This window comes from Camelina sativa, chromosome 8, assembly GCF_030686135.1.
Source record: "Camelina sativa cultivar CO46 ecotype springtype chromosome 8, ASM3068613v1".
Lineage (NCBI taxonomy): Eukaryota > Viridiplantae > Streptophyta > Magnoliopsida > Brassicales > Brassicaceae > Camelina > Camelina sativa.
Genome location: NC_141887.1, coordinates 24,050,549 through 24,078,065, shown reverse-complemented (window position 1 = coordinate 24,078,065; position 27,517 = coordinate 24,050,549). Strand labels below are relative to the sequence as shown.

The 27,517-nt window shown below is 37.4% G+C and overlaps 4 protein-coding genes and 1 pseudogene across 6 annotated transcripts; 3 read left to right on the top strand and 2 right to left on the bottom strand.

The window, feature by feature from the left end:
* The first annotated feature begins 3,809 nt into the window (after nt 1-3,809).
* Nucleotides 3,810-5,285, top strand: LOC104707780 (putative 2-oxoglutarate-dependent dioxygenase AOP1.2; annotated as a pseudogene). The gene is made up of 3 exons (XR_015563961.1): nt 3,810-4,310; nt 4,418-4,754; nt 4,854-5,285. The product of XR_015563961.1 is annotated as a putative 2-oxoglutarate-dependent dioxygenase AOP1.2 (transcript).
* Nucleotides 5,286-5,384: 99 nt separating this feature from the next.
* On the bottom strand, nt 5,385-11,283 carry LOC104707779 (serine/threonine-protein phosphatase BSL1). Its single transcript, XM_087461960.1, has 22 exons — nt 10,895-11,283; nt 10,585-10,797; nt 10,406-10,466; nt 10,227-10,305; nt 10,073-10,152; nt 9,883-9,977; nt 9,661-9,760; nt 9,509-9,578; nt 9,211-9,312; nt 8,922-9,003; nt 8,635-8,805; nt 8,258-8,429; nt 7,964-8,162; nt 7,599-7,769; nt 7,283-7,521; nt 7,119-7,203; nt 6,927-7,025; nt 6,644-6,843; nt 6,484-6,559; nt 6,262-6,397; nt 6,021-6,160; nt 5,385-5,569 (listed from the first exon to the last, which is right to left on the bottom strand). The coding sequence occupies exons 2-22, from the start codon at nt 10,787-10,789 to the stop codon at nt 5,486-5,488; spliced, it is 2,646 nt and encodes an 881-aa protein (XP_087318086.1). The 5' UTR covers nt 10,790-10,797; nt 10,895-11,283; the 3' UTR covers nt 5,385-5,485.
* A 5,682-nt stretch (nt 11,284-16,965) lies between these two features.
* On the top strand, nt 16,966-17,413 carry LOC104709778 (uncharacterized). The gene is made up of 2 exons (XM_010426338.1): nt 16,966-17,077; nt 17,163-17,413. Exons 1-2 carry the CDS (start codon nt 16,966-16,968, stop codon nt 17,411-17,413), a joined length of 363 nt encoding a protein of 120 aa, XP_010424640.1.
* Nucleotides 17,414-17,518: 105 nt separating this feature from the next.
* LOC104707778 (nodulin homeobox) lies at nt 17,519-23,933 on the bottom strand. 2 transcript variants are annotated; one of them, XM_087461957.1, is made up of 18 exons: nt 23,581-23,933; nt 23,018-23,110; nt 22,674-22,862; nt 22,017-22,172; nt 21,762-21,917; nt 21,578-21,661; nt 21,355-21,483; nt 20,953-21,171; nt 20,660-20,791; nt 20,492-20,584; nt 20,024-20,176; nt 19,557-19,845; nt 19,319-19,456; nt 19,166-19,235; nt 18,974-19,040; nt 18,336-18,821; nt 18,218-18,255; nt 17,519-18,121 (listed from the first exon to the last, which is right to left on the bottom strand). In XM_087461957.1, exons 1-18 carry the CDS (start codon nt 23,611-23,613, stop codon nt 17,617-17,619), a joined length of 3,030 nt encoding a protein of 1,009 aa, XP_087318083.1. In that variant the 5' UTR covers nt 23,614-23,933; the 3' UTR covers nt 17,519-17,616. The 2 variants fall into 2 exon arrangements, with proteins under 2 accessions (XP_087318083.1, XP_087318084.1); XM_087461958.1 differs by lacking the exon at nt 23,018-23,110.
* Nucleotides 23,934-25,275: 1,342 nt separating this feature from the next.
* On the top strand, nt 25,276-27,471 carry LOC104707777 (rho GTPase-activating protein 2). Its single transcript, XM_010424200.2, has 4 exons — nt 25,276-25,897; nt 25,992-26,112; nt 26,198-26,548; nt 26,655-27,471. Exons 1-4 carry the CDS (start codon nt 25,536-25,538, stop codon nt 27,102-27,104), a joined length of 1,284 nt encoding a protein of 427 aa, XP_010422502.1. The 5' UTR covers nt 25,276-25,535; the 3' UTR covers nt 27,105-27,471.
* The last annotated feature ends 46 nt before the right edge of the window (nt 27,472-27,517 follow it).

The window sequence follows — 27,517 nt, the reverse complement described above, 5'->3', positions numbered from 1 at the left end:
CGTCCCCCCTTCTCCTATAAAAATACAATGTAGTTCTCATTTGTTTCTCATCAAACATTTCAATCAAAAATCTTCTTTTTACTTGTTTGATCAAAGAAGTGTGTAATATCTTCTCAACTTGTTTACTTCTTAGTGTGTCATATCTAAGTTGTAATCAATCCTGTAGTCTAAGAGATTTCCATCTCTCTTAGAAGTACACTTCGTTCTCCCCTTCAATCCGCTGCAATTCCACCTCTTCACCTTCTCCGCCGATCATCTCTCCATTCCGCTTCATCTTCCACCCATTCATCCTCATCATTTCGTCCATTCATCCTCAAGACCTTCCAAAGTGTGTTCTTGGGAGTAGATCCTCATCAAGGAGTCTATCACTTTCTCTCAAAGTTTACTCTCCCTCGGTGACAATCAATGTGAGCCTTGTACTTTCCCAACCAGTCCATCCCCAAGATAACATCGTGTTTCATGAGTGGAACAATGATCAGGTCAGTAGGCATATCAACACCATTGACGATGACCGAGATGCCGCGAACCACACCGTACGGGTACATCACCTGCCCGCTGGCTGCTCGGACCAATCCATATCCGGTGTTCGGTTCTCGCTTGAACCCACCTTTCCCTATCATTTCAGGGCTCACAAAACAATGTGTGGCCCCCGAATCAAACAAGGTGTGCGTTTCCACACTGACACCTTTGAGTTTATTCAGTATTTTCATTTGATTTCATCTAAAAGTTGTTCTTCATTTTTTTTTAATCTATCTAAGAATGCTTGTTTCAATGTTTTCTGAGTTTGTATTGTTGATGATGAATTTCGGATCTGAGTAATGTAGTAGTTCTTGAGGATGGGATAGATTAGGTGGAGGATCTTAGGATGTAGGGTGTTTAAGCTTTGATTTGTATGATTCCCTTCTGTACTAGTGTTAGAAATACTAGTTTCTCTCTGATCAATTGGAACTGGGTTTTAGACATTTCTGCATCCAAAAGGTGTTCGATGAAATGTCTGACCAACTAGTGCCAGAGACTTACGTTCCTAGCCTAAGAGATTAGTTGTCTAGGATGTTTGTTGACGTGAATGAACTTGTTTTTCATGCCATGCTTGATCATGTTTCTCTAGCGAGAGTTAGGTTTGGAAGTGGTTGAGTTTGAGTAGCTTCTGTCAAGAGATTGGATTAGCTAAGAAGTGAGTTCATTGTTTAGGGATGGTTTGCTTGTGGCATGTTAAATACTCTATAGACTAGGATACTCCACCGACATCAATTACTCCCATCCTTAGGACCTCTTTCTTTCTGATTTGTATTACATTCCTGAGACTGTTTCGTTTCTTGCCTTTTTAGTTCATGCTTAGACTCGTTTATGTTTTTATTCATTTTCGCTTCTTGTCATGCATTCTCGTTTCTAGTTCTGTGACTCATTTTCGTTTTGTATTGTCATCATTCTAGGACTGTTAGACAAACACTCTCTTTGAATTGGCTTGACTTGTGATTTCTTGATTGCATCTTAATTGTTAGTAAAGTTTTCCAACTTGATTGACACCTTAAGTATTACAACTGCATAAGGTTAATTGAACCTTCTAGGACATACAAAAATCCTAATATCAGTGTCTTTAGAGGCTTTGTTTCCTCCATTCAAGAACTAATCTACTTTGGTTGAGCTTGTTAGCTCCCATCTATCCCATTATCCATGGTTTGAGCTTGATAGCTCCCATCATCCCATTATCCATGGTTTGAGCTTGTTAGCTCCCATCTATCCCTTCATTTATGTTTAGCTTCTGCTTTAGTTATTGTTGTTGCTTTACCATTTGCTCAAGTGGCTTGGTTTGTTTGGACTTTTGATAGCCATTTGTACCTTCTCCTTGAGGAGGAAGAACTCTTTTAATTTGAATGAAATCCTAGTTTGACCAAAATAAATAAATAACCATCTCCTTCAACTTTTCATAATCGTTCTCTACGACACTTCCATTTTATAAGATCTATTGGTTTGTTTTTCATTCCATAGATCTCACTGAAAGGTATTATTTTTTAAGAAGTAAATCCAGATGTTAAACTGCTAATCAGTTCTTGAAATCTCCAATCAAATCTCCTTGTTGGTAGTCTAGATTTTTTCAATTATCTTCGTCAGTTGGTTTACACATTCTCTGGTTACTAGGTTTTACAAATCTTTGTTAATTTCCCTTAATCTAGATTAGAATTGTTTATCAATCTCAGTTAATCTCTGCTTAATAGGTTTTACACATTTCGATATATATGTTGTGTAAGTTTTTGATGTGAACGTTTTAATGTCTCACTTGGTAGAATTAGAGAATGATAACTTCTGAATTTTCTTCTATCAGTGTACCTACATATGGATCGTTCAAGATTACCTGTGCTGCATCCTTCTCAGCTAACTGGAGCTAAATGGTATGGTTTTTTTTTTCAAAATAACATTGATTATATCACATAGTTATAATTCATAAAGTAATTTACTTGAATGAGCAGGTTTAAACACTATACACAAGTATCAACTGTAATAGAAGAAAAGTGCTTCCTTTTTACAAACGAACACGGTTTTTATTGTTTAAGGTGTTATTTTTGTGTTATATTGTGTTATATTTCCTCAGCATATTCTATATATAAATGGTTTCTAATGATAATCATAATTTGTGATTGCTTTGTTTTTTTCCAGAAAAAGTTGTCACCTCGAAGGTATGATAGGCGATGCAAAGAATGGAGGAGCAAAACCATATTGGATTATGTCTAATTCTTGGACAATTATGCAATCACATTGGGCAACACCAAAAGCGAAAGAAACTAGTGAGAAGGTTTGTGCTTCTCGAATGTCTGATCTCAATGGTTTGGACCCACATTCACACTTAGCAGGTTCACGTTCATATGTCGAAGTTCAAGTCAAAATGTCTAGATCCAACACCACTACCAAGACCATCCATCGTATCTAGTTATTGTGATTTCTTTTTATCTTTTGTATTGTTTAGGTTGTATTTATATTAAATTTGTGTTCATGAATTGAGTTCGTTGTTGATGGTTTGTTTAATATGTATATATGTATACGTACTTGTATAGAGTTGGTACCAAAATCCAATGGTTGTTACTACAATTTGACTTCATGAATTGGAAGCAGAAACCAGGTACGCAATCAGATTCAGATCTATGCAAGCGAGCTTCTGTCAAAATCTGGTTGTGGCCTGCCTCGTGTTGGAGGAGTACGGCGATCTCTGGATATTCATATGAAATTGTGTATTTTATATGTTCAGTGTCTGGTTTGTAGCTAATAAAAATTTATAGCTACATAAACTCCCCAAGACCCCTAGGAGGACTATGCCTTTTCGTGGATTTTGGAGATTGGTATAACATTTTTTGAATTATTGAATCTCAAAATATGGTTGAATGTGATTCATGGGCCTAAGTTAGGCTTTTCTATTATGTAACAATTTAAGTCCATTGGGCTGTTGTATATCTGCTTCGAGTCCAAAATCCAAAAATGAATGAGTGGAAAAAATAATAGTAGTTAAGAGTAATTAAGGCCGATCGATGAAACATTAACATGTTAATACCAATATTGTTTCCAAAATTGTTGGTAAAAGAACGAGTGGAACAGAGTCGTTCTCAGTTGAAATATACAAATCTTGGTTGAACGTTCGAAGAAGACAATTTAAACGGAACAAAAAGAATCTCAGAGTTGATGATATCATTAAGCCATATTACCTTGCAAGCATCAGCGTAACGGTTGTTATATTAATGGTGGCCATATATGACAACACACGCAATAATTGCATAATACTATATAAGCTAGTCAGCTTACAACTGTCATCACATACTAACTACAGCACTAGTTAAAGAATTACGTTTCCTAAAACCAATTTGGGATTTATTAGGCCAATTTTACAAAAGCAACGAAAAAGAGGAACCCCTAAAAAACAATTCTCAGAATCAAGAAATGGATTCATCAGACTCTGTTCTTCCTCTTGCTGTTTCTGTTCATCTCCCAGTTATCGATTTCTCAGACAAAACCCTAAAACCAGGAAGCTCGAAGTGGGATGAAGTGAAGATTGATGTCCGTAAAGCTCTAGAAGACTACGGTTGTTTCCAAGCTTCCTTTGACAAAGTGTCAGCGGAGCTTAGGAAGTCTGTTTTTGAAGCCGTGGAAGAGCTCTTCAAGTTGCCGATTCAGACCAGACAGAGAAACGTGTCTACGAAACCCTTCCATGGGTATCTTTCTCACAATCTTTACCAGAGTTTTGGGATCGATGACGCTAATGTTTTGGACAAGGTCAACGACTTTACTCAGCAGTTATGGCCTGATCATGGGAACACGAGTATTAGGTAATGAATGTGAAGTCAACCTTTTTTATTATTTATTTTTGCATAATAATAACATATTGATTCATATATAAACGCAATTTTCTCGAATATTTGTGTGTTTGAAATAGCGAGACGTTACACCAGTTCTCGGAGAAATTATCGGAATTGGATGTAATGGTGAGAAAAATGATAATGGAGAGTTTTGGGTTAGAGAAATACATTGATGGACATCTTAATTCTACATATAATACTCCTCGAATGATGGAGTATACAGCACCTCCTCTTCTTGATGCTGATGACGAGGAGTCAAAGGTATGTTTGCGTGCTCATACCGATAAGAACATGATCACGATACTTCATCAGCACGAAGTTAATGGTCTCGAAGTGAAGACCAAAGACGAAAAATGGATCAAAGTGAAACCATCTCAAGATCATTTCCTCGTTATGGTTGGAGATTCTCTATGTGTAAGTCCTAACTTCATCTTTTTTTTATTTTTTTCCTAACTAAGACGCACACTTAATTAATTTGAGAATAAGCAACCGTATCCTTGTTAATGTTGCAAGGCACTTTTGAATGGTCGAGTGTTTCCTCCATATCACCGAGTCATGATGATGGGAAAGGAGACAAGGTATTCGACTGCGCTGTTCTCAGTTCCAAAACCAGAAGTCACCATAGATTCACCAGAAGAGCTTGTCGACGAAGAACATCCGCGTATATTCAAACCCTATGAATACAAGGAGTTTCTTCACTTCTTGAAGCTGGACGTAGCGCTCAATCAGCTCTTCATGCTTTTGCTGCCCTCTGAAACACTTGATTTATCAGATATAATCAATAATGTATGAATTCATAACTTCGTGTTTGTTATGCGGGGTTATGTTTACTAATTTTTTTGGCTATCCTACTCAATATGTCTTCACATGCATACTCGGACACAAGAAATTTAATAACTCATCGTCACTATGAAGAGTATATATTTTTTTTTTTCCAGAAGAAAAGCAACGAGGGAAATAAATAAAAATACCATTCTCATTCTCTGGTTTATAACGGGTTATATATTACACATGTGCGGCAGAGGATATGAACACTGCAAATTCTGAAACATAAAATCTTGCTATACTTGTATAGAGTTGGTACCAAAATCCAATGGTTGTTACTTTCATGAATTGGAAGCAGAAACCGGGACACACAATCAGATTCAAATGTACGCAAGCGAGCTTCTGTCAAAATCTGGCTGTGGCCTGCCTCTTGTTGGAGTCGGCGGTCTCTGGATATTCAGCTCCTGCAACAGATTAAAATTGTGCACTTATGGGTTCAGTGTCTGGTTCGTAGCTACATAAACTAACTCTACTAGGACTGTCCGTTCTTCTACGCGAAAAGTGAAGATTTTTGGGGACTTTATTAGTAGTATCTGTGGATCACATAACTAACTACCAACTACGACTGAGTTGCTCAGTTCGTGGCCGAAACACAAGACATTATGCTACACTTGTACATACTAGGAAAATGCCTTTTACTGTTCCAGAACTATATGTGTTTCTCGTTTAGGCCAAATGTTTCTAGGAACATGACAAAGACAGTCTCCTACACTAAGGGCGGGGTTACCCGGTTTGTGGCTGAATCAAGTTTCAAGGCTTTTTTGGGAGAATGTGTTCTTGTGATGGTAGTCAAGGTGTTGATGTATGGATCTGAATTTTACTTGAAACAGAATAAGTAGTCAAAAGTGCTGTTACCTGCATCCAAGCATCGTCTCCAGAATGTTCTGGAGAATTCTCTGGAGATAAGATGGGAGGTGGAAGAGGATGAATTAACTTAGGAACAATCACCAATCCTCTGCCAACCACCAATATAGCTCCCGCATTGTTCGCAGTTCCTGTTTAGAAAAAGTATCACAATGTTTTTATTTCTTGCCTATCCAAGAATACAAACATAGATACAAGATGAAGTTTTTTGACGGGTTTTGTTTCTTCTCACCGCAGTAATTTGTGGCGGAGAAAAGCGTAATCAATTGTCCCTGTGCAAATCTTTCAAATCCATCCATTACACATTCATGGGCCCTAATAATTAGCTGCAGTTTATTCTTCTTACAGAATTCTGTGACTCTATCAGGCTGCAATATCAAGACTACGCCTTCAGTGACTAGCCCCCAATTATAATATTAATGTAAAACGACAATAAGAGCGAATAAAGTTTTACCCCAAACGTGACAAGACCAGGTCCTCTGGCATTTGGTCTTAAACCCTCGATACTATCGTTCTCTGTAGGATCAGACCTGTACTTGGAAAAATGATAGTATGACTCAGGGATGTAAGAAATAGTGATCAATATGAAAGTAGGACCAGATAGGATGGATTACCATAATAAATCCATTAGTACAAGGGATCCAGCGTCCATCGTTATGGGCCTTTCAATCTTCTCGATCTGTTCCACTGAACTGATTGACCTCCCAATTCCACCATGCATACATATAATTTTATTCTCAATAAGTGCAGCGAGAGGAAGATAATTGAAAAGTTGATTAAATCTTGTCCATGCCCAGATGCCATCATTCTCTCCCTGGTAAAAGTACAGAGCAGGCTTAGTCTAAGAAGAAAAGCTAGCGACGAAGAAATTGTATATTTCTGCAAAGAGGCAAGTACCATTCTTTCTATGCATTCAAGACGGAAACCAAATAGTGCATTAATGTCCGCAGCCTCGTGATTTCCACGAATCAAGTGAACATTCTCCGGATATTCAATCTGCAACAGGAATGTCTCAGAACAATAAAACCAAAAGGCACAATTTGAATGACACTAGTAATATGGGTGATGTGAAATGAGGCACCGTCTTGCCTTCAATGCAAGCAGCAAAGTTATCGTTTCCAGGCTGTGCTGTCCTCGGTCAACGTAATCTCCCAAAAATAAATAGTCAATATACCTGAAGCAAGTACGTTTAATGGTTCAGTGACTATTTTTGAGCAAAACTCCACATTGTTCAATCATTTGCTTAGACTTACGTGATATCACCAGCTGTTGAGGGAAATCCATATTCATCAAACAACCGCATTAAATCACCAAATTGCCCATGGAGATCTCCGAAGACTTTAATAGGAGCTTTTAGCTGAAGAACCGTTTGTTCATGCATAAATATTTGTTCAGCAGCATAACAGAGTTCGCCAACTTCGTAAGAATCCAAGAAAAACTTCCTATTGCCAGGAGGTTTCCAGTTTCGAGGTCTCAACAGCGCAGAAATGACCTACAAACAACAACATATTAGTAGGTGTTAACTCTGACAGTGTCTAGGTTGATGCTAAGAATGCACAAGAGTGATACCTTTTTATGTAGGCCTTGAGGAGACTTTTGTCTAGTGAACTTCTTGGTGGGTTGCGGCACATCGCTATTATTCATGGGAACCATCCGCCGGCTCTCATTCTGAAACTGATCCAAGCTTAACTGTCTTACCATACCGCCCAGACTGCCAACTGTCTCTTTTGCTACCACAACCTATAAAAATGAGATACTTTGGTAATCAAATAGGTAAAAGACAAGATATAATCATATAACAGTTATTAAAGCATTCACTATATTGAAAAGTATTTCGAACTAAGCAACCAATATGTGTAAGCCACAAAACAAACATTCCATAAGAAAATAAAATAAACACAAAGACAGAAATATAATTTTAGGGATTAACGTACAGCTCTTGGATGAAGCCTGACATCTCCTTCAGTTTCAGTACCATCGGTAGTAGATTCTACAGTTGGCGAGTTGGCATCAGAGGTAGAGGGTTCATCCAGAGTACCAGCTCCTAATTGTGCTGCTCGCCAAACAGAGCTAGCAACCTCTGCTTCAGCTGCAGAAGCCTCCGTCAATTTCTCCAATGAATTTTCGTCCAAGCTGATATTGTTAAAGAGAAACGAAAGATAAGTCATGCTCAAACAACTAGACACAGATAAGCACAAACCAAAAAGAGTGTAAGAAATGTGATAGACCTCAGTCCCTCAGACATGGGGGTGGCTGGTTCAAAGCCGGTAGGAGGTCGGGGAGCATAAGAAAACCTAGGAGTAGAGCTTTGTTGGGTTCTATCAGATGCTAGCAAAGGAGAACTGATGTCTGACTGGAATGTTGAATTTTCAGCGACTAGAAAATCGTCAAGCAACACATCTGTGCGGAAAGAAAATTACAGCAATCATCAAATACTGAGAAATAGTTAGATGACTTAAGGAATTGACTTAAACTATGAGATATGAGAATTGTAAGTTACCAAAGAATCAATTTGACCAAGTTAGGAATCTTGAAACAACAAGACTATATGTACCGCAATAAACTTACGCATCTTGTTATTTTAAAAGAAAAATATCAGGCTAACCTCCTCTAAGACCACCATGCACATAAATACGGATGCCAACTGATGCGGCGCCATGGCGACAGCGTCGCATAAGTTCAAAAGACGGATCTTGATCGATTTGCCCCTTGTTGCCGCGTGCAGAAGTAACTTGCCCATTTCTATCCAACCATACACCGGCAGCAGTATCAAGCACTGGGAGAAGAAAGATTCCAAAACAGTTAGAAAGAGCAAAAATGGAGAACAGGGACCCTCATCTCCGGAAAAGGCTTGTGAAACAAAATCCACACAAAACAGCCATTGAGCATTACCAGCAACAGATGATTCAGCGTCTATTACACGACCTCCTCTCAGAACACCTCCACTAACATGTAATCTTGCACCTACAAAAACCTGATAACAAAGGCAATCAAGGAACTCATTGCAATAGTATTGTAAATGAAAATCAAATGTCTCATCAATCATTTCATTTAGATGGAAAACAACAGTCAACTCAGTTTCTAAAGCTACAATTTGCAGTCCTCTATGATACTAGAGTTGGTCAACACTTCAGAAGTTAGTTTTTTATATGTTTCAAAACTGAAGAAAGATTTGGTTTACCGCTGCATGCTGATATCTTGGAGAAGGAGCTACACCTGGAGCCAGAGTCCATTCCCACTGACCATTTCTATGCATTAGTAGCCCATAAGCATCTCCCAGTGGCTGCACACACAGGAACTCATAAAGGAATATACCAGAATTCATTAAAAAAAAAATTGAAGACATAACTATCTTAACATTTGGATCTCAAAGCAAACATAAGCAAAGCGCTAAAAATTCGAGATGAATTTAGCTCTATGTTGGAAAAAGAAAGTCTACAAATTTCTGCACAAGAGATTAATGGAGGATAAAAGCATACCGCTCCCAAGGTGTCTCTTCCACCGCAGAGCAAAAACATGCCATCAGAACGAGCACTGCCAGAAGCATACCTATGCAGCATATCAAATATCAAAAAATCAGCAGGAGAACAGATGTTCTGCAATAGCCATTCAAATCACTTTAATGACTAACATTCTAGCACTTGGTCGGTCACCGTCTGGGTTCAATCTCTGCCATACATATGGTTTCTGAGCTGTATCCAGTGCCCAAGCGTCAGAAAGAGCTCGTTTCCCTGTTCATACACAGAAGAAAAAAAATTGTTAGGATATCTTGATTCTTTAAGAAACAAACAGAATAGTGAAAAGTAAAAGTCTCCATATAGAAACAGAATAATGAAAAGAGACATATTCTTACCATCATTTCCGGTGACTGTAACAAGATACCTCTGAGAAACTAAATCCATAACATGGCCATAACGGGGGCCTGGACCCTCCCCTTGAACCACTACCCTGAACACGCATTAAAACGAAATAATTTTTGACATCAGTAACATAGATGATAGCAAAGAGCGACGGAACTGGGAAATTTGCAAAGGATCTTTCACCTGTGCCACTTGAACTTATCATTAGTCATGTCAAGAACATAAAGATCATCAGTAGAATGCCCGGCCGGGCCAATGCCACCCTGTTAATTAGACAAACATAAGCATTCCCATAGGACAGAGACATTTACGCATTGGTAGAAACAAGAAAAAGAACCTGAAAAACGACCATGGTGCCAACTGCAGCTGCGGCGTGAGCAGCCCTAGGAGACGGAGGCTCACCAGCCGGTTTAAGCCTGCACAATTCCGGAAATAGCCAATCTTCCATGAAACCAATGTGGATTTTGCAAGAAAACAGTAAAACCAAACACAACAACACTGAATCTCTTTGTTTACCTTGTCCACTTCCTAGTCAGAACATCATACGAATGCACGGAATTGGTAACGCCAGCTAACCCTAGAAAACAGAACAACCCCAGCAACGCAAGCAGCATCAGGCAACTCCAGATCAAGGCCGAAAAAAAAAACGAAAAAAAAAAAAAAGGAAATTTAAAATTCAAATTAGGGAAACTTACTGATCCCAGGAACGGAAGAAGAACCGCCACCCTCAATAGCGGTGGCGCCGCCAAAGAGTATAAGGCGAGGACCGTGAGTCTTGGTAGCAGCAACCGAGGTAAGAGTATGAGCGCATCTAGGACCAGGAGCATCTTCTTCATCATCCCAAAAGGTTTCTAGGGCTTTATACTGAGGAGCTGGATGTAGCCACGGTTTCGACCCCATGGAAACCACTTTTTCAAAATCGCCCACGCAACAGGAACGACCAGAAAATAAGAAAAAAAACGAAAACCCAGAAAAGCGAAATCAAAAAAAGTAAAGAGAGTATACGGCACTGATGAAAGAACTTGAGAGAGTAGTAAACTCTCAGATCGGACACGGGGGGAATAAGAGACTTCACGGCGGACAACGGTGGCGAGTTACGACGGACTCTCTCTGTCTGTCTTCTCCCCAAGTAAAACCTTTCTTTTTTTTTTCTATATATTTTTTTTTTTTTGAATTAAATGAAAAAATCTCCGGCGATTTTTTGGAGGACAGAGTTTTCTTCGGATAGAAAAAGGTATGCGTCTGCGCTGAGCTGTACTCTTTTTTACTCTTCTCTTCTTTAGTCAACGGCTTTTTTTTATATGTTCATGAATTGTCTGTCCAGTATATACCCCTCAAGGCTCAAGATATATATATATATATATATCTTCTTGTACTAGTAATTTCGATCACTCAGATGTCTTCTTGTACTAGTAGTGTTATACTTAACGTCTCTATTAGTAAATCTGAATATCTCAAAATTTTAAATCTACAGAAAATTTCAAGAAAAAAAACATTTTTATATTGGAACACTTTATAGAAACTTTTTAAAGTTTGAATTTTTTTTTTTTTCTTTTTCTTTTAGAAGAACATTTTATAAACTTTTCAAAAACAATTTACTAAATTATAGTAAAAAATTGAAATTTATGTTAGCATTTAACTTTTTTTTTTTTGTAAAATTTGTAAATTAAAAGAAAATAATACTTACAAAACTCAATTCCCAAAGAAATTTGTGTGGCCGTTAGCAGAAGCGACAAAAATCACATATTTTTACGTTACATTAGTCAAATTGTTTGAACAAAAGATAAATAAAGACTTAGTTTTCTCGTAACGTAACGTAAAAACAAAAAGAACCACGTGGATCACAAACCATTATTCAAGTAAAGCACAACTGTTCATAGGAACTTGAAGTATATCTTAAAATCATCTAAAGACTCTCTGACACTTAAATTATGAATATCAAAATACGGTGATATGAAGACTCGCCCAACTAGAATATATAAAAAAAAAAAAACACACTTATTATGACATTACCCCATTAACAACATAGTAAAGATTTGTTGCTGGGTTTGTTGTGATACTATACTCATGAAAGACAATGAATGTATGTATCATTAATCCAAGTAGATAAGAGTGACAGGCATATGGTAAATATTATTGACAAATGTATCTTAATGTACTTTATGCTTTTATTCTGTTGGATTAGTTTTGAAATTAGATCCCAAAAATGTAGACCCCGTTAAACAAATCTATATATATCACATACTTCACGCATGTGCAGATGTGTTAATTCACCCTCGTCCTACAAATCACAAATGTTATAGGTCTAGCTACAAATATACTTTCGTCAGAAACTCTCGTCAACCTAAAATGGCGGCTTTGCGAAGCTTATAGGACAAATCACAAATATTATAGGTCTATCTACAAATACGCTTTCGTCGAAAACTCTCGTCAACCTAAAATGGCTAATAGGGAAGAGAAAGCATATTGGCACCAAAAAAGTAGAAAACTTTGGCTTGCAGAAGGAGATAAAAATATAAAATTCTTCCATGTTTCCACAAAACAAAAAAGGGTAAGGAACAAAATCACTGGCATCCTTAATCAACTTGGAGTTTGGGTTAATAGAGAAGATAGAATAGAAAAAGTAGTGGTGGAGTATTTTGACAATCTCTTTTCTTCCTCGAATGCGAGCGACCCTACATTGGCCATAAAGGATGTACCTACATTGGTCACACCTGCTATGAACAAGCATCTCACGAAAGAAATCTCAGAAGAGAAGGTCAAACGAGCTTTGTTCTCCCTGAATCCGGGAAAAACTCCCCGGCCGGATGGGATGACTACTTGTTCTTCTAAAATTTTTGGAAAACCATAAAAGACGATCTCACTAAGATGGTGAAAAACTTCTTTAGCTCTGGAATTTTTGATAGCAAGCTAAATGAAACAAATATATGTTTAATCCCGAAAGGAGAATGACCTCGTGAAATATCAAAATTTTGCCCTATTAGCCTCTATAAGTTGAGCTATAAGGTGATCTCAAAAATTTTGAGTTTACGACTCAAAAATTTTGAGTTTACGACTCAAAAATTTTGAGTTTACGACTCAAAACGTTTTTGTAGGAACTTATATCTGAGACCCAATTTGCCTTTGTGGCAGGAAGATTAATCACATATAATATCTTCATTGCTCAGGAAAATTTTCATGCCCTCTGTTCCAACCAGGCCAACCGGGAAATTTTTTTGGCAATTAAGATGGATGATATGCTCAAATTGTAATACCCTAATGGTACTAACAGCCTTGCAGTTGTAATACTCTATGGGTCGAATCCACAGAGACTCTAGATCACACAATAAACATATTAATCTTTTAATTATGCTAAATCAAAATATTAAATTAAAAATAATGCAAAAACAGAATTAAAGTGTTGTAAATTCAGGAATTAAAAACACTAGGTCTAGGAAAATTCTCAGGAATTTATGGAATATTAAATCAATCAATAAATTAAGATTCAATCAATTAAAAACAGATCTAGAACTCTAAACTCTTTTGTAAAATAAATCAGTTCTCACTGCAAATATTATCTAAGTTTAAAACCCGAAAATCCAAATCTCTTTGCAAAATTCAAGTTAAAACCAGCTTTGAAAACAGGTTTAGCTTGTTCACAAAATTACTAAATCAAATCTTTTTGCAAGAAATAATTTTGCTCATCAAAGGTTTTATCAGAAAAATCAATTATATTCTCATATCAATTAATAATACTAAGATTTAAATCCAGATGACTAATCAAAGATCTAGTATTAAGAACAACTAAAGATGAAGATCACAAAAGATAAAGAATCCTAAATAATAACATATCTAATAAACCATAAAAACCCTATGAAAACCCTGAACCTAACTAGAGATCTACTCAGACATGATTAATGAAACAAAAACCATGAATAAAATAGATATCATTAAGAAATTAGAAGAAGAAGTAAAGGAATTTTGAATCTTTTCTGAAGGAGTCTTGATTCTTCTCTCCAAAAACTCTCTCAAAATCTCTCAGGGTTCTCTCTCAAAAGTTGCAGGAAAATAAAGCTTAGGTCTAAACAATGACCATAAAAATCCTATATATACTAGTTTACACTAATGGGGCTTTAATTGCAAATAAGGAAAATTTGGGCAATTTTTCTAAATCTTCTAAAACTCGTGGGAAAAACTTCTGATTGGCTTGTGGGAACTGCATCGATCAATGTTGTGACTGCATCGGTCGATGCATACTCTTGAACTCGTCTCCCAACTTTGTAGCTCAGCTTCAATGCTTGATTATGCTCCAAATCTTCTTATCTAGCTCAATTATGTTCCATATGTGCCAATGAGTACATAATCCTATAAAGACTCAAAAACAACCTAGAAGACAACTCAAAAGACTCAAAAAGCACACTTATATCATGGTTAAAAATCATAAAAACCATGATATATCAACGGACGTGAGTAAAGCTTATGATAGTGTGGAATGGAATTTCCTAAAAGTTTTGATGGAAAAAATGGGTTTGATCAAAAATGGGTGGGTTGGATAATGCAAAGCATTACCTCCGTTTCTTACCGAAATTTGATCAATGGGATCCCAAGGGACGGATTATGCCAACATGGGGGATTCGTCAAGGGGACCCAATATCCCCATATCTATTCATACTTTGTACAGAGGCGCTAATCGCTCAGATTAAGAATGCTAAAAAAGAGGGGAATATCCAGGGATTACGTATTTCAAACGCAAGCCCACGGATTTCCCACTTACTTTTTGCAGATGACAGTTTAATCTTCTGTAGAGCCGATCCTCACCAATGCAAAGAAATTATCGATATAATCCGCTTTTATGGCGAGACATCCAGACAAGAAATTAAATTTTCCAAATCTTCCATCATGCTTGGAACCAAAGTCTCTTCCCATATACGACAAGAGATCAAATCTATTGTTGAGATATCACAAGAAGGAGGCATGGGTACATACTTGGGTCTCCCCGAGAATATTCATGGGTCAAAGGCAAGTCTTTGCATTCGTGAGGGATAAACTCCATAAAAGGGTAAACTTATGGACCTCAAAATCCCTTTCTAAAGGAGGCAAGGAAGTCATGATAAAATCAGTGGCACAAGCAATTCGGACATAAGTAATGTCGTGTTTTCTCTTACCAAAAGCTATATGTTCAGAATTAAGTAGCGCCATAGCCGATTTCTGATGGAGCAATAAAGCAGTTAGTAAAAGACTACATTGGATCTCATGGGAGCAAATGTGTACTCAACTCTCGGAAGGTGGGCTATGCTTCCGAACCACTAGAAGAATTTAATCTTGCTCTGTTGGCAAAGCAGCTATGGAGATTGTTCAGATATCCAGATTCTCTCCTTAGTCAAGTTCTTAAAGGGAGATACTTTCGATATTGTAGTCAATTAAAGATACAAGTATCAAATCGACCTTTATATGGTTAGAGGAGCATGTTGGCGGCAAAACATGTTCTCTCGTACGGACTCCGTAAGACCATGAGCTCGAGGTTCAATATGTGCATATGGACTGAACCATGGATCCTAGATACGTCAGCGCGGCCGCCACAAGGGTTAACTAATGAGAGAAATCTCTTGATTTGTGTTAACACCTTCATTGATTTCAACACAAAAAGTGGAAAATGCAGCGTCTTCGGAAACTTTTCCCCCTGAAAGAAATTACCCTTATTTTGGGAATTAAATCGAGCTTAAATGCCTCGAGGGACAGGTATTTGTGGACCTTGACAAAGTCTGAGAATTATACTGTTAAGTCTGTATAAGAAGTCGCGAGAGCCATCTCTCCCCCGTTTGTGACCTCCCTCCTCAGGGACCTAGTGTTACGACACTCAAGGCGCAAGCATGGAAGTTAAAAACATCACGAAATCTGAAGCATTTCGTGTGGCAATGTGTGAATGGGTGTTTGGCAACATGCCAACACTTGCATTATCGCCATATTGGTAGAGATAAGGATTGTCCTAGATGTGGAGCACAGGAGTAAACTATAAATTATATGCTATTTGAATGCCCTCCAGCACGTCAAGTGTGGGCTTTATCGACAACCCCTACCAATCCTATGGTGTTTCCCTCATCTTCCCTATACAGTAACCTCGATTTTCTATATGGGAGCGGTAGAGATTATGGTGCACTTGATCAAAATCTGCGGACATTCCCTTGGGTGATGTGGTACATTTGGAAGGCAAGAAACAAGAAAGTGTTTGAAAATATCTCTGAGTCTTCACAAGATACAGTGGAAAAAGCTATCCAAGAAGAAGAAGTTTGGAGAAGAGAAAATAATAGAAACTTAGCACCAGCGGTAGTAGAAGCAGGCATACCTTCGACCCCAATTCCACGAGAATCTCTTGTATGCTTTATAGACGGATCTTGGCATACAAAGGTGGATAGGAGTGGGCATGGTTGGATTGCGTCTGTAGGTGATAGAATCCTGCACATGGAACTAAAAGGATCGCGCAGAACCCTATCCCCTTTACATGCAGAGTTAGATACCCTTATTTGGGCTATAGAGTGCTTGTTAGTGTTGGACTTTGACAAAGCTCTTTTTGCTACGGATTGTTTAGACCTCCTAATGATGACGTCTAATATCGAGGATTGGTCGACCTTTTCATCAGAATTGAAGGATTTTACTCATTTCAGAGATAGATTTGCTAAGTTTAATATTAGATATATTCCTCGAGAGAATAATATCCGTGCCAATAAACTTGCAAAATGTGCAAGAGCACGAGGTTTCTGTTTTTTCTATTTAATCTCGTCGGTTCTTAATTGGCTCTCCGATAAGTTAATATACGAGGTTTGATTGTAAAAAAAAAAAAAACGCTTTTTACATAGACCCACCAACAACAGTGACAGTGAGTAGCGTCTGAAGTTTTTACCGTCAGTAATCTCAAGTGGGGTTGCTACGATCGGTCACTACCAAACAAACACCAGCACCAGCGTTATACGTCAATGATGACGTGGCCAAATAAGAGTGGACGTTCACATAAACCCCTGCCCACGGCCGTTATTGTAATCTTCTTCGTTTTTCCAAATATACCCTCGATCTTACGAAGACGTTCGAGCATAGCATAGGTAATGAATACGGATATAGCTTCTGGTCTAGAAAAGAGACTTGCTGGCTCAGTCGACGTGATTGTGGTGAATCCACCTTATGTGCCAACACCCGAATATGAAGTTGGAATGGAAGGTATTGCCTCTGCTTGGGCTGGAGGGGTAAAATGGCAGGACAGTATTAGACAAAATCTTGCCCGTGGTTCATATTTTGCTGTCAGAGAAAGGTTGGTTCTACTTAGTGACGTTAATTTCAAATTTCCCGGCAGAGATTAGTCTGATGATGAGAGAAAAGGGTTACTCAGCGGGAATTGTGGTTCAGAGATCAACGGAAGAGGAGAATATCTTAATCCTTAAGTTCTTGATAGACAAGGATGAGGAGAGCCAGGACAAGGAGATATCATCATCATCGTTTGTTTCACAGTTTTCAAAATCTATATCATCGCTTAGGAGCATACTTTGTGTCAACTAAATGAGATAAAAGTCAAACTCTTCCTTCTGTTATCATCTGCACTATTTAGTATCTACCCTCAAAGTCTCAACCTTTGCATGTAAAATAACCAGAGGGAGAGAGAGAAAGAGAACTAAGCCATAAATTAATAATCATTCAAATAAAGGACCCAACAGAGAATCTCTAAATAGTTAAATAAAAAAACAAAAAGCTACTGATGACATTCACTGCAACTTAGTCTGATGATACTGAAGCTTATTCACATCCCAAGCCACTCTCATAACTCCAAACTTCAAAGTCGCCTCTCCGAAAGTCCTCCCAACATCATCAGATCCGTAAGGGATGATCATTTTGCTCCAATCATATGACCCACTAAGCTCCAATACATCAACTACGCAAACATGGCTTGTCTCCAGGCTTAAACCATACCATTCACCGTCTGTTCTCAGCACCATTCCTTTCCCAATCTCGTCTCCTCTCTCGTCCATAAGCCTCACTTCTTCCCCTTGCTTTATCCTTTCTTCTGATGACGATGATGATCTCATCACATTCTCTACTGTTTTCGGGTTTTCCGGTGCAGTTTGATCTTGTAAGGAGGCTAATGGTTTCTCCTGCCAAGTGTTGTTTTCATCTCCAGGACTCTCTGGTAAATCCCCTGAGCTGTTATTGTCACGAGCTGGGCCTGTTTGCTTGTTTGCTCGAGCTAGTTTCGCTTTTCTGTTATTCAGCCTGAAAATAAACCCATCAAATGTCACATAACGAATATTGATTACAAGATTCTCTTTGCAGTTGACAGAGAGAACAAAAAAAAAAAAAGCAAAGTACCAGTTTTTCAGCTGCGATGATGTAATGACCTCCGAACCCTGCACATTGGCGTAAATCAACAAATGCAGCGTTTGTAATATCGGTTGGAAATTAAAAAGAGCAGAATTCTTGAACTCACATTTTGACTTAATTTATCAGCCCAAAGCTGTATCAAAGCTGAATTCCGCTGCATGTCAGGCTCCTCAGCAAGCGCCTTCTCTATCATCACCATTTGATTGTCATTCATAATACTACGCTTCCGTTTCGCCCTCTGCTTCTCAAAGACCAGGAAGTTTTCAGCTTTCTCATCCTCCTTCAGCTCTCCTGACGCACTGCCTTGCAACAGCTTGCTCATTTTCTGAACCAACTCTCCATCTTCAAGCCGATCAACCAGACTCTTCCCTCTGTTAGAGCTTGTATCTGAACCACTGGTTTCAAGATTGCTTGCATCTGCATCGCTCTCTTTCAACCGTTCGACTATTTCTATCTCCTCGTTCACACCTTGCTTTGTTATCACACCTTCAACTCTGACATCACAATTCTCTGATGCTCCTTCATTATTAAGATTAAGCGGCTCTTTTCTCTCCTGCTTACCAGATGAATTTCCTCCCTTACCTTCAATATCCTAGAGCAACAACATTTGAAGGTTAGAAAAAGAACAATGGACTCAATAAAACGTTGTTACAGCTACTTGAATCAGTGTAACTAAACAGATCATCGTAAACAAAACCAGATATTTGTAAAAGCGAAGTAGAATAGAGCAACAAGCCTTTTTACCTTCATCTGTACTTGACTTTCCTCAAACTCGGAATGGATTAGCGGTTGCAACTGGTCACAAAACACCCTGCAGAAGCAGTATCCCGAAAAAAAAAATATTAATGGCGACATATAAAATGACAGCTTGAGAACTATAAGTCTTTAATATAGTCATAGGTGAAATGTAGAATGACTGAAGAGGGTTTCTGTTACCGCAAAAGCAGGAAGTCTTCCTCGTTGAGGGAACTAGGGATCAAGGATTCCGCATGGCGCAACAGAGAACCTACATATTAACAAATATCCATCCAACGAAATCAGCAAAACCTGTATATATAAGATATAAGTGTCTCGGGATAGAGATAATACCTAGGTTTTTGCAAACACCAGTGCCTCTCTGTGCCACAGGAGTATATGAAGAGCCTGGTAACATCTTAATTAATATGCTTGAAGGATCTTTTCGCAATCCACTCATAACATTCTGAACGAAACGGTTCCTATCCTGTTCTGCGGATATTAACAGCAAATAATACACATAGTAACACACGAGGTAGACCAACGATATGAGACAGGAAAATGAAGAAGGTAGAGACGGAAAAAAAATCACCTTGGCAGATGTTGGGAACGAAACAGTGAAGATTTGCTATCATTTTAATAAATAAGGATGTTCGTTGATGTGCATATGAAGACATGGTAAGGTTATTTTGTAAACTGAGCTTGAATTGAGGTATGACTGATTGCCCAGAAGATGATAATAAACTTAAAACCCATCCGACTGACATAAAAAGATCGTAATCAACATTCGCATCATCCTCCCTTGAAGAAAGATCAGAAGAGCACAACATCGACAAGAAATCTCCATGAGAGAGACACAATACCGCACTGAGAACCATGCTCTGGAGATAAGATTTAACATCGGTCACATATCAAATAACAGAATTTAAGTACTGCAAATAAATTATAACCAGTCCAATGACAGCTCATAGATGGTACCCTGGATAAAGAATCATATGTGCCAAAAAAAAAATATAAAACAAGAGAACTTAGTAGAGGCAAAATTAAGTTGATACTTACAAAATGTTCGGTGAAAAAAGATCGAAAGTTTGAGTCATCCGTAAGCACGTCAGCCAAGCGCATAGCGTTAAGTAGCACAAAACCCATCGGATAGTCAGGAGAAGCAGTAGCCATGGAAGCTTTAGAAAGGCCAAGCCTCAATAATTTAAGAACCTAGATACAGACATATCATCATTGAAGAGGTCAACACTAATTTCACATAGATAAACTTTCCTGGAAAGAATTGAGGAACAGACACTTTAACAACATATGCCAGTTAGGAAACTGTAGGTTTAAACTCTAGAGCAGATATGATTATCACTATCTCAACATCAGCCTTTTGCAATGAGGCTTATTTTATGACTAGTTACAACGTATCAAAACCCGTAAGATTTGTAAATTCTATAAGTAGCAGTGTCACCCAATGATAAACCTTTGAAATCAAGAAGGAAAACGTCCAATCGATTTTAAAGCAGAGCTAGGACTAACCTCTGAGGCAATAGTTTTGGCTAAGTGCAAGTTTCCTGCATTTGCAACCTCGTCAAGGAATGAGACACTTTCCGCCTCAAACAAAAGCTGCAACTGCAGGAACATGAACGTTGGTATCAGTTGCAGACAGTAAATAGAGAAAACTTTGCTAAATTTTACTAGACTTACAATTGAAAGGACTTTTGCTTTCATTCTAGATGTAGAAGCTATAGTAATGGTTGCTCCAACAAATTCAGGTGTAATAGCTAGTGATAGTATGGATTGAGCTAGCATAAGGACGCCACCTTTTCCACACAGTTCCTGAAAGAAGAGTACCAGAAAACCTCATTCTGAGAGTAGTCCTCCATAAAATAATCAATTTAGCAAAATAAATTAAGAACAACTCGTTCTTAAATTGATCCATCACAAGATAATCTAAAATTGATGCATCACAAGATTTAAACACCAAGCATTAGAGAAACCTTGTTCTTAGCGACACGTTCTCTAAACGGTTTTTGTTGGCATAGAGAATGAAGGAACTGCAAAGCAGCTTCAGCTTGTTGGCAGTGGAAGTTAACCTCCCCTAGAGAACTCGGACCCAACTTTTTTGGGGAGTCAGTTCGTTGATACATCAACTTCGCTTTCAAAGACAACACAACACCGAGAACAGCTCCAAAAGCAGTGTCTAAAAACATATCAACCTACATGAGAAAGACAAGAATCACATCAAACTAACCCCAAGGCAATACAACCCAGATCTCAAAGCATAAGCATAATTTCTTTTCCATTCTTTCTTTTTGCCGATCAAGAAGTAATTTCATATGATCTATCCTTTCCTGACATTGGCAGTTCAAGCAAATTATGATATGGTCACAGTTTCATACCTTGGGGTGGGCAAGAAAGACGTGAACAAGATCTTGGGAGGAAGGAGAGATAAACACATGAAACAGGTGGAGAGCAGAAGCCACCAATGTGGCTTCTACTAATGAATCTTTATCCGGATTGACGCTTTCCTGGAAAAAAAAAAAAAAAAAAACATACATACATGAATCACAGCTCTAAAGAGAAACGGGAAGAGACAGAAAAGAGGATATTTAAGAAACGAACCTTTCTATAACGAGGAAGAGTTATCATCACAAAGATGACCAGATCCATCATCTGTGCTGACAATTGCACATCCTCAAGCAAGAGCTATCACAAATATGCAGCAACACAAATAAGAAACAGACAGACATTCTCCTAAATACTGTTCCATAGAGACTTAAAACACACAAAAGAAGATGGAAGGAACCTGCTCGAGTCTAGCGTGACGAGATGTTAAGTCGCACAACGTATGCAACAGTCTGATCCCACACAATATATATCGAGACTTGCCTTCTTTGTTAGGATTCATAAGCAACACCATGAGGTGCTTAGGTAACATTTTCACCATTTTCTCAACACTAATCTACAAGAGCTCCAAAAAAATAAAAATCAGTACTTTACACTACAAAAACAAATTAAAACCAAAAAAAAAAAAAAAAAAAAAGCAGCAAATTGGGAATACCTTTTGCCGTAACCCAGCACCATCTTTAATGAAAAGAGAGAAATCTTCCCCATTATCTTTAAGCATCTTGTGTAATTCCACAGGCTTTCGCCAATGCAAATCTTTCACAGCCGCTACCATGACTTCAGGGTGCAAGTATCGAGGCATGGTACTCCTCTGCAACCAACAGTGACCAAAAGCTTAAATTTTTCTTGGTGAAATCAGCGGACTAAGAATTGTGTGTTGCTGTGATCCCAAGCGTTACAATATATGGGTAGGAGAAAAAGATAAGATAATCCAAGTGTAAGGTGAAGAGTGGAGCGAAATCTATCTCAAGGGATTGTGGCATGACCGTAATTATGTAGTAACGGTAAGGTCAATTTCGTTGACGACACTGAGAGTTTGTTCATAGAAAAACTCAGCTAAACTCTCTACTCTATAAGCTTTTTATCAGATAAATTATTTGGTTCCAGCGGACCGACGGACGATTTCAAACCCTAACATTATTTTTCTTCCAAATGTCGAAACGATGAAGACAATCACGTGACAGAACACGTGATTTCTTTTTATTTGGTCAAAGTCGTTTTTTTTTATCAAAGCCCAACACAGGTTTTCTATTGAAAAGGTCCAAATAAATTATATATACTCGGCCCAACTTATTGCAGAAAAAATACTTACTTCATTTTGACATGTTGGTTGCTCGTTTCTTTCAGGAACAGGTATTGATGATGATGATGCTCTTTTTTCAGCTCTAGACATCGATCGAGTTATTCTTCGAACATCAGGTACCGATGATGGTGATGGTAATGCTGGTAGTGATGGTGTTGACGATGATGATTCTTTTCTTTCATTCTTGTTCATTCGTGACTAAAAAAACCAAAAGCATAAGAAGAAAAATAAAAACAGAACTTGTTGGTAAGTAAAGAAAATTAAGATCAAATTTTTGACCATAACATTTAAATATTGCATGTCAGTCTTAAACATATTAGTTCTAATTAAACCCAAAATCAAAGATATGGTACCGATGATGGTGATGGTGATGGTAATGTTGATAGTAACGGTGATGGTGATGTTGATGATGGTGATGCTTTTCTTTCATTCTTGTTCAATGGGGACTATAATCAAATTCATAAAAAAAAAAAAAAAAATGAAAAAAAACTTGTTGATTAGTTAAGAAAAATTTAGATCAGACCACAACATTCACATATTGCATGTCATTTTCAAACATATATGTTCTAATTAATAAACCCAAAATCAGGATACATTGAAGTAATGAATCTATATCTAGATAATGAAATCTTGAATCTTTTATTACTCGCTATAATATCCGGTAAGCCACTACTATTTATTACCAACCAACAATTTTAGTTCTATGGTAATTTAGTGATTTAAATTTGAAATTGATGACATGAACTCACCATCTAGATTACCTCGAAAATTTAAACAGTTGATTTTATACATAAATGATAGACAAATCTTTTGAGTTGGGTAAGTAATTTGAAAACAAATACAATCTATAAAAGATCTAATAAATTAACATAGTTTTAAGCTCATAATGAAATGAAAAAAAAAACAAACAACTCACAGGAAGAGAAGATCTTGAAGGCGGCGACTTCATCGCACAACCTAAAACATAAACCCTAGTGGTGGAGAACCTAAACGTTTTTTTTAGTGTGTGGTTATTATATACTTATCACAAATTTTTGTTAAATCGGTTTTGTTAATGAACTGATTTTAAGCTCATAATGAAATGAAAGAAAACAAACAACTCCCAGGAAGAGAAGATTTTGAAGGCGGCGACTTCATCGCACAACCTAAAATGAAAACCCTAGTGGCGGAGAACCTAAACGTTCTTTTTAGTGTATGGTTATTATATACTTATCACAAATTTTTGTTAACCCGGTTTTGCTAATGAACTTTTGGTTCACCATTTTCACTAAAGATAAGAAAGGGGAAAAAAGAATCCATGTATCATAATATAATTGGTCATTTATATTACACGATAAAGAATCTTATCCAAACAACACATTTTCCTATAAAAAGTTTGGTTTATTATTATATTTACTTTTCTAATATATATTTTTTTACATAATAAAAGGAGTTATCAAAAGAAAAACAAAGCTAATCTTTCATTCTTGTTCAATGGGGACTATAATCAAATTCATTATAAAAAAATTGTTGATTAGTTAAGAAAAAATTAGATCAGACCACAACATTCATATATTGCATGTCATTTTCAAACATATTTGTTCTAATTAATAAACCCAAAATCAGGATATAGTGAAGTATGAATCTATATCTAGATAATGAAATCTTGAATCTTTTATACATTTACTGGCTATAATATCTAGTAAACTACCACTACTTATTACCAACCAACAATTTTAGGTCTATGGTGATTTAGTGACTGAAATTTGAGATTGATGACATGAATCCACCGGCGATATTACATCAAAAATCTAAACTGTTGATTTTACGCCACTGCTATACAAAAATGATAGACATGTCTTTTTAATTGGGTAACTAATTGAAAACAAGTACAATCCATCAAAAATCTAATAATTTAACATAGTTTTCACTCTATTATGAAATGCGAGAAAACAATCAACTTACCGGAAGAAAAAATCTTGAATGCGTCTTCATCACACAATATACAATGAAAACCTTAACGGCGAAAAACCTAAACGTTTTTTAGTGTGTGGTTATAATATACTTATCACAAATTTTTGTTAAACCGGTTTCGTAAATGAACTTTTGGTTCACCATTTTCATTAAAAATAATAAAGAAAGAAAAAAAAATCAAACCCACGTATCGTAATATAATTGGTCATTTACATTATGAAAGATTTTTTATCTTGACAACACATTTTTTTCAAAAAAGTTTGGTTTATTATTATATTTACTTTTCCAATATAATTTTTTAATTTTTATTTCAATAAAAGAGGAATCATTAGAAGAAAAACAAAGCTAATCTTTTTATTGCCAATCCAACAATATGTGCTATCAAAGCTTGCATTCTTAGTTTCTTTTTGTTATGAAATACAAAATGAGAATATGTGGAAACAATGAAGTGACAATAAGATATCCAAAAGCAAATGTCAATTTGAAAAAAAAATCTAGGTGATCCATAAGTGAAACGCCACGTCAACAAGGATGAACCAATCAAACAGAGTGGCATTATAGTAGATTCAGAGAAGTTATCAGGGTAAAACGTGATTCCCATTAAAGGTCACATTAGATATATTAAAAATAATAATATAATAGAGGGAGAAAAAAATTTGAAATGAATGGACCGTTGGTTTGAAATCCAACCAAAAAGACAAAAATTTCAAAAAACAATTAAAATAAAATTTTAAAAAAGAATAAACCTTTTCGAGAATTTCAAAATCAAATTCACATCCAAAGAGAGAAGAAGAAGAAGAAGAAGCACAAAGCCCAGAGTCAGAGTGAGAGAGAGAGAGAGAGAAAGAGAGAGAGAGAATCTGCGAAAACCTTAATTGTTCTCTTGTCTCTTCTTCTACAGTGTGAGTAGTTTTCTCGATGACGGGGCTAGTGATGATGACTAAAGGCGGAGGTTGCGGCGGAGGAAAAGGAGGAAGGAGAAAATCGATAGCGGAGGTGGAAGAAGAAGAAGAGGAAGAGCAGAATCAGCAACAACTGTCTCTCGTTGAGTTTCTCTTAACGGCGCTTCGTAAATCCGTTGTATCTTGCCGTGTTGACAACCGGCAAGACGACGGCGGAGTCGGAGGCGGAGGGATATCGTCCGCCGTTCATCACATGGAGATCGGATGGCCAACAAACGTTCGACACATCGCTCATGTCACCTTCGATCGATTCCAAGGCTTCCTTGGTCTCCCTCACGAGCTTCAAGTTGAGATCCCTTGTCGAGTCCCTAGCGCAAGGTATTTATTCAACTGTGAGATTGATAAAATTTTAAAAGCTTTAGAAATCTGAAAACTAGATCTGAAAGGTTTCTCATCTTGATTTAAATTGCAGTGTGAGCGTGTTTGGTGTATCTGCTGAATCGATGCAATGTTCATATGACGAGAAAGGGAACAGTGTCCCAACTATTCTATTACTCATGCAAGAACGGCTTTATTCTCAACAAGGTCTTAAGGTAATTTGGAAAATTGAAATCAAAATTAACGATTTTGTTTTGTTTTAGAGTAGTTTTTGAATTTGATTAGAGTATATATATACAGGCTGAAGGGATCTTTAGGATAAACCCTGAGAATAGTCAAGAGGAGCAAGTAAGAGACCAACTTAACAGAGGTGTTGTTCCTGACAACATTGATGTGCATTGCTTGGCTGGTCTTATTAAAGCTTGGTTTAGAGAGTTACCTTGTGGAGTCCTCGACGGTCTTTCTCCTGAGGAAGTTCTCAATTGCAACACCGAGGAAGAATCTGTTGAACTTATTAAGCAGCTTCAGCCAACTGAGTCTGCTTTGCTCAATTGGGCTGTTGATCTTATGGCTGATGTTGTTGAAGAAGAAGAAACCAACAAAATGAATGCTAGGAATATAGCCATGGTTTTTGCTCCTAATATGACTCAGGTAAAAATGTAAACAAACTTAACCTTGTTCAATTAATATCGCTTAGTGTTTTTACCCTCCTGAAGTTACTAACATTTTGATTCTTGCTTGCTTTGAACTATTTTAGATGACAGATCCATTAACGGCTCTTATGCATGCTGTTCAAGTGATGAACTTGCTCAAGACTCTCATCACAAGAACGCTAGCTGAACGCGAAGAAAATGCAACCGGATCAGAAGGATATTCTCCATCCCACTCATCCAATTCCCAAACTGACTCTGATTCTGACACTGCACAAGACATGGAAGTCAGCTGTGAATCACAAGGCACTGATTCGGAATGCGGAGAAGGAGAAGAAGACCAGCAACAAGAACATCTCAACCACCGCTCTACACATGAAGATGAAACCGAGATTGGATCACTAAGCTCCATAGAGAAATGCTTCTTGAATCAGCTCAACAGCAATGCTAGAGTTTCAAACACCAGTATCACTGAAGACTGGAGCCCTAAAGGCTCTCCACTAGTATCATTCACAGATAACAAAAACAACACTTTGAGCTCAAGCACAAGCGACTAAGATGAAGCAAAATGATCGTCTAATTCAAAGCCTGATCTTCATTTTCCACGTTTTCACCGGTGAACAACCTCATTTCTATGTAGCTCTTTCCTTTTTCTTTCTGCTTAATCTTCTGCAGAGAACAAACAAGAAGGAAGAAAACTGGTTGTGTGTCTGTAAATCAAATACAGAGATTATTATTGTTCAGTTTGTTAGGGTCTTTAGGGATTGTTGGTGAGAAGTCTGATTTTCAGGGTTCAACAAGGGCTGAACCTGTCTCTCGACTGTTGTTAGTAGTCCCTCTCCATGTTTGTGTCTGCGTCTGTTTGTGTTTGTTGTGCTGTTTGGACTTTGTAGCAAAGATAATCTGATCTTTTTTTTTCTTTGATTTTACAACAACCCTAGTTATTTCTTCTAAAGACAACATCAGATAA

What these genes read in the sequence shown, in the direction of transcription:
- LOC104707779 (XM_087461960.1), bottom strand. Translation starts at nt 10,789, where the DNA reads ATGGGGTCGAAACCGTGGCTACATCCAGCTCCTCAGTATAAAGCCCTA. An exon ending in CTCAAGGCCTACATAAAAAG is followed by an intron (nt 7,522 to 7,598) that starts GTATCACTCTTG and finishes TGTTGTTTGTAG; the next exon opens with GTCATTTCTGCGCTGTTGAG. An exon ending in GAGACGATGCTTGGATGCAG is followed by an intron (nt 5,570 to 6,020) that starts GTAACAGCACTT and finishes AATCTGTTGCAG; the next exon opens with GAGCTGAATATCCAGAGACC.
- LOC104709778 (XM_010426338.1), top strand. Translation starts at nt 16,966, where the DNA reads ATGAATACGGATATAGCTTCTGGTCTAGAAAAGAGACTTGCTGGCTCA. An exon ending in ATATGAAGTTGGAATGGAAG is followed by an intron (nt 17,078 to 17,162) that starts GTATTGCCTCTG and finishes TTTTGCTGTCAG; the next exon opens with AGAAAGGTTGGTTCTACTTA.
- LOC104707778 (XM_087461957.1), bottom strand. Translation starts at nt 23,613, where the DNA reads ATGAAGTCGCCGCCTTCAAGATCTTCTCTTCCT. An exon ending in AAAGTCAAGTACAGATGAAG is followed by an intron (nt 18,822 to 18,973) that starts GTAAAAAGGCTT and finishes TTGTTGCTCTAG; the next exon opens with GATATTGAAGGTAAGGGAGG. An exon ending in CTGATAAATTAAGTCAAAAT is followed by an intron (nt 18,256 to 18,335) that starts GTGAGTTCAAGA and finishes GCCAATGTGCAG; the next exon opens with GGTTCGGAGGTCATTACATC.
- LOC104707777 (XM_010424200.2), top strand. Translation starts at nt 25,536, where the DNA reads ATGACGGGGCTAGTGATGATGACTAAAGGCGGAGGTTGCGGCGGAGGA. An exon ending in TGTCGAGTCCCTAGCGCAAG is followed by an intron (nt 25,898 to 25,991) that starts GTATTTATTCAA and finishes TTTAAATTGCAG; the next exon opens with TGTGAGCGTGTTTGGTGTAT. An exon ending in ATTCTCAACAAGGTCTTAAG is followed by an intron (nt 26,113 to 26,197) that starts GTAATTTGGAAA and finishes ATATATATACAG; the next exon opens with GCTGAAGGGATCTTTAGGAT.